The sequence below is a fragment of the Myotis nattereri genome (assembly GCF_964212035.1).
Source record: "Myotis nattereri genome assembly, chromosome: 4".
Lineage (NCBI taxonomy): Eukaryota > Metazoa > Chordata > Mammalia > Chiroptera > Vespertilionidae > Myotis > Myotis nattereri.
The window spans coordinates 2039333-2052181 of NC_138079.1; the positions used below are offsets into that span (position 1 = coordinate 2039333).

General features: G+C 53.8%; 1 protein-coding gene across 1 annotated transcript; it reads left to right on the plus strand.

Moving 5' to 3' along the window:
- The first annotated feature begins 1640 nt into the window (after positions 1-1640).
- Positions 1641-10757, plus strand: MOCS2 (molybdenum cofactor synthesis 2). Its single transcript, XM_081089900.1, has 7 exons — positions 1641-1706; positions 2553-2674; positions 4025-4178; positions 6710-6837; positions 7618-7768; positions 8458-8581; positions 10314-10757. Exons 3-7 carry the CDS (start codon positions 4072-4074, stop codon positions 10380-10382), a joined length of 579 nt encoding a protein of 192 aa, XP_080946026.1. The 5' UTR covers positions 1641-1706; positions 2553-2674; positions 4025-4071; the 3' UTR covers positions 10383-10757.
- Positions 10758-12849: the final 2092 nt, after the last annotated feature.

Genomic DNA, 12849 nt, shown 5'->3' on the forward strand with positions numbered 1-12849 from the left:
CAACGAAACCACACGTTATCTATATTTGTAGCTTTTCATGAACTTTACTGAATTTAACAGCAAAGTAACTGAAATGAAACGGAAGGGATTAGAAATCACCACATTTTTATTAAGGCATCATTTCTAGTGGCTCCTGGTAGACAGACCCTTCTCAAGTGAAGAAGCGAGATTATGAAAAATATTGAGGCTTGAATCAATGTTTTGTAAACACATGTGCCAATTTGGGGCCGTTTCTATTATGTTTTTAATGTATTCTGATACCAATTATATTTTATCCCATAACCATAACCCCACAATCGACGCTTTTGTTTATATGTAAGTGGGTTAAAATCTCACTTCCTGTATTTATTTGCTGCCATTTGATTCTTCTTGCTGAGTTCTCATTTGCTTCCTCTCTGGATTGGCTGTATCCCTGCCCAGGGAGGCTTCTGAGAGGGGCCCTCGGCTGCTGGGCACGTTGCTGCTGTTTGCAGGTTGAGGCTGTGAGGTTCGGCCTTTCTTGGCACCAGCCTGGCCGTCACCTCTGGCTCATGCTTTTGTTCCCAGCCGTGTTTTAGACGTTGCTCACGCCATGGGCTGGCCTTGGACGTCACCGACAAGTCTAAGGTCAGTGTCATCCCGTGGTTCTGTCTGAAGGTGAACATGATTCTTTATCCTTGGTGCTCACGGCCTTCCCAGCACAGATGCTGGTACTTGTCGGTCCTTGTCCATTTCTCTTGCCCTGGGTCCCTCCCTGGTCCCTCCAGCCTCACCTCCACTCCCCCTTGCTGGGGGCACCGCCTGGCCCACCACCTTCCCGCGGTGGCCTCCCAAAGCCGCTGCTGGTATCCCCCTGGCTGGGCGGGGCCCGTGAAATGCCCTCCCCTCCCCTCCCCGCTGCTCCAGCCTCCGGGAGTGAGCTCTTCCTGCGCCAGCCCCGAGCTGAGCAGCCCCCCGCCACGCCCCAGGGGTGTGACCCGGTCCCCTGGATGACACCTGGTACCCGAGTTACGTGGACGCTGTCTGACACCCGGGCTATGAGCTCCAAGGGGACGGACGCCCCTTGCTGTCCACACAGCCAACCAGCAGGGGGCGCGCAGTCCTGGTTGGCACCGGGCGGGACGGTTGGATGGATCCCGGCGGCCACGAGCAGGGAAAGTGCCGCTTTGACCCGCGGAGGCTCCAGCCTTTAGGGGCAGCCACCATGCGCCCTGGGCGCACAGAAAGGTTCCGAAGGAGCAGCCTGCGCGCCCGCTGCCGAGGGGGCTCAGCGCTGGGCCTCCACCTGCGCACCAGGAGGTCAGAGTTCGATGCCCGGTCAGGACACCTGCCCCCGGGTTGCCGGCTCATCCCCAGTGGGGGGCGCGCAGGAGGCAGCCGGTCCCTGACTCCCTCATCATGGATGCTTCTCCCCCTTCCTCCCTCCCCCTTCCTCTCTGACATCAGTAAAAACTTATTTAAAATAAAGAAAGAAAGCGCAGCTGCAGGTGAGCGGTGGGAAGCCCGGTCCCGGGCGTGCCGGCTCAGCTCCGGGCACCGCACCCGCCAGGACCTTGGAAGGGGAGGGGAGGGGAGGGGAGGGAAGGGGAGGGAAGGGGCGAGCGGGGCTGGAGGGGCGGGGCGAGCGGGGCGCGTGCGCGGGCCGGGCTGTCGGTGCGCCTGCGCCGTCTCCGCCTCCGCGGCCGGCCTGACGGACCCGCTCGGGCGGGATGGTGCCGCGCTGCCAGGTAAGGTGGGCACCCCTCCCGGGCGCGCGCCCCGTGCCCTCCCGGCCTCGGAGGCTGTGCCCAGCCCAGGGCTCCTGCCGCTGGGCGCCCGCACCCTCCCCGGGGCCCCCTCCCTCCCCTGGGGCGCCCTCCCTCCCCCGGGGGCACCTGACCTTTGCCCCGCCCTAGGTTATTCCTTCTCGGAGACCAGTTTCCAAAAGATCCGCCTCCTCTCCTGCCCGGAGCCCCTCCCCGGCGCATTCCAGCCTCAGTCGCAGTTCCCGGCGGCGCTCGCCTCGGCGTCCGGTGCACCGGGTGCTGGTGGCGGCCGCCCGCGGGTCAGCAGTTTAGGGTCCTCGCAACACGCGTCCCCCGCGCGTGGGCCACCGCGAGTGGGTGGGGAGGCGCCCCGGCAGGCGGGCGGGTCCCGGCGGCTCCCTGGACCCGGCCGGCGGAGCAGGTGCAGGTGCAGGTGCTGGAACCCGCTCGGCCTGCCTGGCAGGCGGCGGTTGCATAACCCGCCCCGGGCTCCGCGGGCCCAGGTCGGCGGCCCCGAAAGGCAGGGCCCGGCTTCTCGGCCGTTCACTCTGTCCCTGCCCGGCACTCAGACACGCGGTCGCCGTGTACGTGTCTCCCAGGCGCCACCTGGTCGCTCTCTGGTTTCCGCGGAGCCGCGTGGGGTGTTGGCGGCGGCACCGGCACCCGGACTCCGTGCGCACTGTTCAAAGGTGGCCTTGCAGACACGCTGACACTTCTGTGGGCGATTTGATTTTCTCTCACTCATCCAATTTGTCTTTGACAAAAAGGAACTCATTTGTCAGAAGAGGACCGCAAGTCGGTAATTAAGAGCATTTTCTCTCCTTTCAGGTCGAAGTGTTGTATTTTGCAAAAAGTGCTGAAATCACAGGAATTCGCTCGGAGACCATTTCTGTGCCCCAAGAAATCAAAGCATCGCAGCTGTGGAATGAGATAGAAACGCGCCATCCGGGGTAGGTAACATTGTGGAATCCGTACAACAGGCACTTTTTAGCATTCTAAAAAATGGGTAAATGGTCAAAGTGAAAAAAATTAATTTTGTTTTCCCTAATGTCAGAAAGGGTCATTTTTTTCTGTTTTTCTGGAACCAGAAATGTAAATCCTAGTTGAAAATGCACAGCTCCTTAAGGCGGGTTAGAGATAGTTACCGAGGAGCGCAGTGAGCTGGGTGCTCCCACAGGGACATGCTCATGTTTGCTTTTGTAATTTCAAAATATCGAACATGTAGATTCTGCATTTTCATAGCAGTAAGTGAAATTGTTACAAGTTCTGTTAAAATGTGTGCTTGAAACTTTTATGTCCTGCCACGTCTTCAGAGAAGTCAAAATGGAAATTTCTAAGATTAAGAGAAAAAGGAGATACCAAACCCCGGGGTTTTGGATTTGCGTTTGGATTTGCCGAACTTGCGTTTTGTAATAGCCGATTTAATGTCCCTACCTCAAGTCCTTTTGGGGACAAATTGTAAAAGTGTCTTCTTAGAAGGTGTTCAGGAATATTGACGATGTCACTTAGTCCATATGGATGTTCAACGGGTAAGAGAAACTCCACAATGCGTGTTCAAAAAACTACTCATTTTTTATTTTATTTACCTTTTAAATTGCTCTGACAGTGCCCTGATAATCCATGACACACGCGGGGCATCTGTCCCACCTTACCTGTAACCGTTCACCTGCCGGGAGACACCTGTCTGGTGGGGACTTCCGAGGTCCACTTAGACTGTACACATAGAAGGCTCCTGGAATTAGAGCATTTTTCTTTTTTCTTTCTTTTCTTGGACCTGGTCTGAATGTTAGCTTCAGTCTAGTATTTAATTCTCTAAGACACACGGCAGCCCGTACGCATTGTTGGCAGTTTTCTGTGTTCTTGGTGGTGAATGAGTATATTTATTCTTCAATGGATGCGTCCTTTCTCTGCAGAACATAAGTTACTTTAGTTATAACTGCAGGCGATGCTACCAAGTAATATTTATGTCATATTTTTTTTGTTTCCTTAATCCTCACCTGAGGGTATTTTCCTGTTGATCTTTAGAGAGTGGAAGGGAAGGGGAGAGACAGAGGGAAACATTGATGTGAGAGAGACACATCGACTGGTTGTCTCCCACACGGGCCTCACCCAGGGTCAGGGATCCAGCCTGCAACCAAGGTATGTGCCCTTGACCAGAATCGAACCTGCGACCCTTCAGTCTGCTGGCCGACGCTCTAGCCACTGAGCCACACCGGCCAGGGCTTCTGTCACCTTTTTCATGGGAGACCTTGGAGGCCTCGCACAGCACTGACGCTTCTCACTCTGCTTGCTTCCCTCAGGTTGGCTGATGTCAGGAACCAGGTGATACTGGCTGTGCGTCAGGAATATGTCGAGCTTGGAGATCAGCTCCTTCTGCTTCGAGCAGGAGACGAAGTCGCCATCATCCCCCCCATTAGTGGAGGCTAGTGCTGGGGGGCCCCTGGTGCATGTGAGGTGAGTGTTCCTGTCCCTGGAGAAGGGTCACACAGGGGTCACCTGCGTGCAGATTGCTTTGCCTGCGCTCTTTGTGAGTCTGTGTGCACACGCTCTCTGTCACAGCGCAGCCCGGCATCGGTGCAGACAGACTTGTGCTGCCTCCCTGCCGTCTCTGCTTCAGTTCTGCTGTCGGCAGCCTCACTCCGTGTCCCTCGGATGTGTTCATCCTCTTCACTTACACGGTTTGTTGAGACTTTCTCGTGTGTCAGGCACAGTGTGGGACACTGTTTTGCAGGAGGGAGAACTGATGTTCAGAGAAGGTACGAAGCTGGTCTGTGATCATGTAGCTAGTAAGCGGCAGAGCCAAGGCCCGCGGTCAGATGGCTGGACTCTGTGCTTTTTCACGAATGCGCTTACTGGTGCTGGGTCGCAGCTCCCCGGGCACAGAGGGTGCAGAAACATTCCATGCCCGGGAGGGAGAGGTCACTGTGCCTGAAAAGGACGCCTACCAGTTCCCAGGGCTGTGAAAACGCAGCTTTATTATTTAGCTGTTGCAGGTGGGACCCAGGCCATCGCTCCGTCTTTCCAAACAACAGCGTCCCTGAGTGGAGGGCGTGTAAGAACGATTCTCTGTGTAGTCTGGACGCACAGACAGAATGGGGCTTAATTTATTGTCAGCTGACGAGTAAATGACGTAGAGACGAACAATCATGCCAGTAAGACACTTTGGTAAAGTTAGGAATGAAGGAGAACGTCTCAACTTGCTGGGGTTTCCCTCCAGAATCAGAGTGACCGTCATGCTCAGCGGTAAATCCTTGGTTTCATCACAGAAAGGAGCAAGCCGAGGATGCCTGATCACGTTTTCACCCACTTTTCCCCACGCTCTCCCGGAGGCCAGTGCCCCCAAAGGGAAGGATAAATATTGCAAAGCAGATTGCCCACCATGGCCGTAAAGATGGGCTCTCTCTTAGCCCTACTATTTAGGAATAATAGAAGGCTTCCGTAGACATGTATCTCTGTTTTATTTGGAAACTGTGGTCACCTTATCACCTCCATGATTTTAGAAAAGTGCTATTTCTTGGAGTTTGGAATTTATTCAGAAATACTGGGCTGCCATTGAAGTTAGGGGTGTGTGTGTGCGTGCATGCGTTTCGTGTGTGTGTGAGCATGTGTGCGTGTGCGTGCGCACACGTGTCTGAGTGTGTGTGCGTGCATATGTGTGCGTGTGTTTCATGTGTGTGTGAGCATGTGTGCGTGCACACGCACGTGTCTGAGTGTGTGTGTGCACATGCATGTGTCTGAGCGTGTGTGTGTGCATGCGTGTGCGCGTGTGTGTGATGATTAGAGCTGCTCTTGGAAAGATGCGGAAGTTGACTCAACAGCTTGGTGATTGATGAGTGTGTGACAGGTTTGAAGCACATGGTTTAGGTCCTCACAGAACCAGTGGGGCGCTGGCATGGCTTGAAGTTCAGAGACTGGCTTGCCTGGACCTTATGGCAAGAAAAGGGGGCGGAGGAGGCTCGGGCGTGCGGGCGGTGGAGCGTCCTGGGTCAGTGTCTAGGCTGACCGCTCACTTCTCTTCGGGGCGGAGGGGCCAGGGCGAGGACGCTGGCTTAGGCGGCTCCGTGGTTGGAATCACCCTGAGTGACTGACTCCCTCGCTCCTCCGGGGCTTCCTCCTCTCCTCTTCCGAGCAGGTGAACCCCCCAGGATTTAGGATTTTACCCACACTCCTCGCGGCCTGCAAGGTTCCACCTGCCTGGCCCGTGTCTAGTGCGTGGGTGAGTCCCCGCGCAGGGAGCAGGCCCAGATGCTGCTGGGTGGCTGGGCGGTGCACGGCGAGGACCCCAGCGCTCTGCATAGGCGGGCACTTCCCCCTTTTATTCCCTCGGCGCCTTTGCGGGTCATGCCCGCAGTGAAATGAACCCGTCCCTGTGCGTCACCATTTCCCTCCCCCGGAGCCTTTGTGGCCAAAGGAAAGGGCAGTTCCGGGCGTGGTTTGGTGACAGCGGGGAGAGTGATGTGCGTGAGGCTGACCTGTCGAGATCTGGACCATCCCGGGACGGGAGAGCCCTCAGAGGAGCAATTCCGAAGGGGGACAAGTGGGCGTAAGGGATAATTTATGCTTTAAGACTCAGCGGTTCTCAACCTGTGGGTCGCGAACAATGAAAATACATCCTGCATATCAGATATTTACATTATGATTCATAACAGTAGCAACATTACAGTTATGAAGTAGCAATGAAAATAATTTTATGGTTGGGGGTCACCACAACATGAGGAACAGTATTAAAGGGTCGCGTCATTAGGAAGGTTGAGAACCACTGCAAGTGTTCATGTTCATGGTAAACTCCTTTTTATATCGTGCTTGGCTCATTAGGGATAAACACTCGTGTTTTTTTTTTTTAATTTCACACTTATTTGTATCATTCGGATCAGATCGTGCCTCCTAGCACCTCTCATGTAGAGAAGCATGACCGGACGTGCAGCCTGTAGCTGGGTGATTGCCTCTGGCACCACCCTTAAGGTCTGTTAATACCTCATTTCTAGGGAAGATGTGGGTGAAGATGAAGAGAAACCTAAAGATATCATCAGGTTCACCGCCGAGAAGCTGTCCGTGGAGGAAGTCTCGCAGCTGGTGACGTCCCCGCTCTGCGGTGCAGTGTCCCTATTTGTGGGTGAGTGTGTGTCCCCAGCTCCCTGGCCGGCACGAGACCGTAAAGGCACGGGTGTCCCGTGTCCAGTGTTAGGGCGGGATGTTAAGACACTGAGCCACTGTGACCGGGTGGGGGTCGAAGTTTCCAGCTTTTGCTTTGTGTTAGTTAATCGTCAAATGAGCATTTAAAGGCCTACTCAGAGCAGGACAGACGTCCTTAGCAGAGAGAATTCTGTGTTTTCCAAACACCCAGGGGAAATGGTGGCGGTGACACCTTCATGATGACCCGGAACGTGATGCGTTCCTCCAGGTGGCAAACGCCGCCGGAAAAGAACTCTGCTGCTTTGCCACGCGAGAGTCTCCGTCCGCCTGCCCAGTCCGCGCGTCTTATCTTCTTACCTCTGCGACGGTTACTTTTGTTTTTCTCATCATGTTCATTTTTAGAATATTGCAACGTAATCTTCAGACAGATCTGTGTGCTACTTGTCTATTCCAAAATAACCCTGTTCTTGCCCTGGCCGGTGTGGCTCAGGTGGTTGGATGTCATCCGTGCACCAAAGGGTCGCCGGTTCAGTCCAGGTCAGGGCACATGCCTGGGTTGCCGGCTCGATCCCCAGTAGGGGGCGTGTAGGAGGCAGTCAAGGGATGTTTTGCTCTCACATCAATTTTTCTCTTTCCCTCTCCCTTCCTCTCTAAAAAAAAATCAATAAAAATATATTAAAAAATTAGAACCCTTTTTTACTGTGCCATTTCTACTATAAGGAGAAACCTTATTCTAATCGCCTTTTTTCCTTCTTCTTAGGGACCACAAGGAATCACTTTGAAGGGAAAAAAGTCATTAGCTTAGAGTACGAAGCGTACATACCGATGGCGGAGAACGAAGTCCGGAAGATTTGTGGGGACTTGAGGTGGAAGTGGCCGGTCAGGCACATCGCGGTGTTCCACAGACTCGGGTACGGCGCCCTCATGCCCCGCCAGCTCCCCCCGTGCGGGCCCGGACCCTGTGGTGTCAGGTCCTGGCTCCGGGGAGAGGAGTTAGCGTGTTTCCTGGCAGGCGGTGGAGGTTAAGGCTGCTTGTCCGTTGTAACGTTTGCAGTGCCAGCTGCTGTGCCAGGGCCCAGGGGGGCAAGAACCTTGAGCCCGGGCTGCAGGGCTTGTGCCGATTGGGGGGAAGTCCCAGAGGCCGTTAGGGAATTGTCTTCTAGTCTGGACTCTGTTTATATGAAGAAAAGAGACTGTAAAGTACATGCCCTGGAAGGACATTAGATTCGTGTGCCGTTTGTGTCCCTAAGAAGAGTGGGTTCCAGGCTTTGCAAGCGCCCAGCAGGGGAGACTGTCGGCAGGCGCAGCGAGTGCTGCTTTGTTACGGCGCCTGTCCGTGGATTACAGCGCTGGTGGTCCTGTCTGCTGTGTGTTGCTGTTTGACATTTAAGTTCTCTGCTGCTTCGCCAGCTGGTGACATTTCTCCGGCGCTGCCGGGCGCTGTGCCTGTTCATTTGGCTCAGGCGTTGGTTGACCTGGAGGCCACGTAGGAGGAAGGGGTGTTAGTTCTGGGAGCTTCTCTGGGATTTCTCTTCAGGGGTTGTGAACCCTTGAGCAGTAGGTTCAGAGAAGGCGTAACGTGCCCTCTGTTTCGTTGCAGCCTGGTCCCCGTGTCCGAAGCAAGCGTTGTCATCGCCGTGTCCTCAGCCCACAGGGCTGCGTCCCTCGGAGCCGTGAGCTATGCCATCGACGCTCTGAAGGCCAAGGTGCCCGTGTGGAAGAAGGTACCTGGAGGAAGCTCCCGCCTCTGCCTTTGGCCGGGGTTTTCTCAGGGATTTCTGAGCACGAGCGCACATGCAGAGTTTGTGCGCATGCGTCTCCCCCGACTTGCTGACTCCTGTTTCCTTAATCTGAGAAACAGGGTGTTTATGTAAAACTAGAGGCCCGATGCACGAAATTCCTGCAAGGGGCCCGACCCCCACCCGCCGCAGCGGCCGCCTCTGCCTCAGCCCTGCAGCCCCGGCTTCGTCCGGAAGGTGGTCTGGAAGGACGCCCGGTCTAATTAGCATGTTATGCTTTTATTATCTGGGATCTTTTTTCCAAGGTTTGTTAACCATGAAAAATATACGCCCCCAGAATGCACGGCACGGAGCCGGCCTCCACAGTGTAAGAGTTGGGGTTCCCAGGCTGCCGGAGCCCTCGGGTTAGGGTTCCCTGAACAAGGGGGTCTCCTGTGCAGAGCGGGAATAGTGTGCGGCTACTCGGGCAGTTGCCAGCACAGAAATTCTTCAAGGCACTAGACCTCCCAGGGCTCCATCCTTTTAGAAAAAGAAAAGAAAAGGGTGGAGAAAATGCCCGGTGAGTGGGCGTAACCATGTCAGTGGGAGACATACGGGCTCTCTGTGCCCAGCCCCGCAGTGAGGGCAAACGGGTCTCTGGTCATAGAGCCTCTCCCCCACTAGCGGCAGCGGCCGTCTGTGCTCTCGGCGGCCAGCGCCCAGGTGGGGCTGTAGCAGAGTGCGAGCCGCTGGGCGGCGGGGGGAGCAGCAGCCAGGGCCGGGGACCAGGGCGGGGGCCCCTCAGTGTCCATGACAGCTGGACCTGACCCGCCTGAGGGATGTAGCCACCAGGCTTTCCGAATGGAAACCGAAGCCCCTTGTTAAAGGGGAAACTGGGGTGAGAGGCCGTGAGTGTGAAGGGACCCTGGCTTAGTGCAACTCAGATGTCTGGGTGTTTGCTCTGAACCAGGCCACAGTGTCCATAGAGCGGGGGAGGCGCCTGAGAAGGGAGTGGAGGGCACCCCACAGTGAGAGCACCCCACAGTGAATCGTGAGCCTGGGGCAGGGAGAGGGGACAGCCCACCGACCGCAGGTGAGAGGGTGGCCTCCAAAGAAGGCCCTGGGTGGGGGGGAGGGTCCAGGTGTCCAGAGGACAAGCGAGTGTGGGTTTCTGTTCCGACGGCAGAAGAGCTGGCTAGAGAGTGAGACGGGAAGGTGGCCTGTCCCTCCAGAATGTGTGGAAATGCTAGTTTGGTCCTAGTCGCAGCCTGTGCTTCGAGGTCGTCTGTGGCGCAGGCGCCGGTGGGCAGGCAGACGCCACCCGCGCCCAGAGCAGCTGTCACCTGTGCCGAGCTTCTGCAGGGTCACCATGGCACAGGCTGAGCCCCACTGCCTGGGGACCAGCACAGTTAGAGCTGGGGAGCAGCAGGTGTGTTTGGAAAGGAAAATGCTTAGAATTGAAGACCTCCCCTCTTCTGCCTGCCCAGCTGTCCCTGTGCGGGGCCCCAGGGAGTGCGTCCCTTACTCTGCCCCGGCTGCTCCCCTCTGGGCTGGCGTCCTTACGTGGAGGGGGCGTGTTCGTTCCTTTCTCTGCTCGCGGTGCCGATATAACCGTCCCGGGATGTGGAGAGAGGAGCAGATTTCAGTAGGTGTGATTGATGTCCATCTCCCTCCCTGCTCAGATCTGCGTGTATTCAGATGCTTTGTGTTGAATGCCTGTTATGCTTCTGTCTTTTAGGAAATATATGAAGAATCGTCATCATCTTGGAAGAGAAACAAAGAATGCTTTTGGGCAACCAGCGACTAAGTCACTCACGTTGGTGAAGTGGCCGCCTGACCTTGGACCACATTCTGATTTTCCTTCGCCAGAACTCGGGAGAGTTTAGGGTGAGGGAGGTCTTACACTGGAGCTAGAGAGAGGGACCGCCTTTAGGGGGAAAAGGAAGAGTAATTTAAACGCGAGGAAAGATGTCAGCGGTAGACAAATGAACTCATGACTAATGATTGTAACTGGACTCACGAGTCTATCTCAGAACCCACCCCGCCACCTCCCCTCCCCACAGCCAGGGTGCCACTATGGTGCTGGCTGGAGGGCGCACAAAGTCATTACTGGACAGTCATGATATATTTTCAGAATTTATATATTTAAAAAGTAAGCCAAATAAACATGATTAAAAACGTTTATGAGCAGCATTTTTCTGTGTGTTAAAATTCAGTACTAAGACATAAAACATGTATTTCATACTATGGCGATGTCTAGGATTTCAGAATCTATCATCTCACCATTACTTATTAGATTTTATAAGTTCTTAGTGTTGTATCCGTATACAAATCAGCATGAAGTCGCTGTAAAACCAGGGTAATTGACTAGCAACAAGGTTCCTTTGGGTTATACTGTTCGTTGATATTTAAAATTTGACCCTCAGCTGGCCGGCGCGGCTCCCCTGTTGAACATCAACCAGGAGGTCCCGGTTCGATTCCCGGTCAGGGCACATGCCTGGGTTTCAGGCTCGATCCCCAGTGGGGGGCGTGCGGGAGGCAGTCGGTCAATGATTCTCTCTCGTCCTTGATGTTTCTCTCCCTCTCTCTCTCCCTCTCCCTTCCTCTCTGACATCAATAAAATAAAAATAAAAATTGATCCACAGCCACTGAAAAAGGAGAATGATGTGGTTGTTTATTAAAGCACTTTCAGATAGTATCCCTTTTAGCTGCTTAGGCAGCATCGCCATCAGTGAGGTCTTTAATGAGCACCTTCTCTGCAAGGTCTTTGTCCTAAACAAAGGCCCAGCCTCCTCGTGGTCACCTGTGTACTATCTTCATGGACAGGAGTGTATGACCTCCTTATCGGCCTTAAAGCAATAAAACATGGACATAATTTCAGGCGACTGGCACCACAGAATTCGCATTATGCATGTTGGGAACGAAGACTAGACTTGCAGACACAGATTGACTGCATTTGGGGTGATATGACTTGTTACATCTAGTGAGACATTGTTAGCATAAGGAATTCACTTTTCCAACCATCCCTGCCTGCCTGCTTGGTGCCAGACACCCAGCTGGTGGTCCCTGCCCCGGACCCTCACATGCAGGGGAAGGCTCTGCAGGCTGCCCCTTCCTGGGCTGCAGGAGCCACGCTGGCGCCAGGAATCCCTGGTAAGCCAGGCTTTTCCCCACCTGTCGATCCAGAGAAACTGGGCTGACGGATCTGGAAGACAGACACACCCTCCACTACCACTCCCTGATCGCCTGGCCTCGGCCTTGCCCTCTCTGGATTCATGCTTCCTTCTTCCGTCCACTACATTTTAGCCCCTTAGGAGAACAAGACCGTGCCATTCATTCTGAAAGCACGTTAGTGTGGAGGTACGGGCCCCTGTAGATATTCCCAGGGCTTTGTACCGGATTGTTAATATGTTTATGCACTAAAGCCCTGATGCACGAAATTCGTGCAAGAGTAGGCCTTCCTTCCCCCGCTGCTGGCACCGGCTTCCCTCTGGACGCCGGAAGGGCAGGCACCAGAGACCTGGGCTTCCCTTGCAGCCCCGACTTCATCCGGAAGGATGTCCGGTCTAATTAGCATATTACACTTTTATTATTATAGATGATTTCACTTATATGTGGAATCTAAAATACAGACTCGTAGATACAGAAAACAAACCAGTGTTTACCAGCGGGGAGAGGGTATCTGGGGTGGATGAAATAAGTGAAGGGATTAAGATGTGCAGATTAACAGTTGTAAACGTTATGGGGATGTAAAGTCCCGCAGAGGGAATGAAGTCGATGATACTGTAACACCTGTGGCCTGTGTATGGCTATGGCCACAGCTGGTGCAGGGATTTGGGCAGGATTGGTTTGTGTGCTGTCGTTAGGTAGGTCCGCCTGCAGGGGGCAGTAGATCTTGGGCTATAGTCAAAGCAATTTGTGTGAGATTTTATTTGATTACTTTTATTTTGCACAGAACCCAAAAGTCCAATTTGGTTAGTAACCTTTTTTTTTTAATAAGTTAGGTTGGAGTGGGCCTTCGATGAAAATTAGTCCCTGGTTTTGAATGAGATGATTTTCAATCTTGAATTGGAGTCTTAGTTTAGAATATTAAAGGGTTATGGTAGAATGAGGGGGTTTTTTAAAAATGCTATTTGTAGTAACATCCTCCGGTGAGGATTAACTAACTAACAATATATTTTAAAAAATGAATAAAAACATAACCTCAGGAGAGGGTCAGAAATAATAAAAACAAACAAAACCCATAAAGCCTGAATAGCCAGTGAACATCTGAA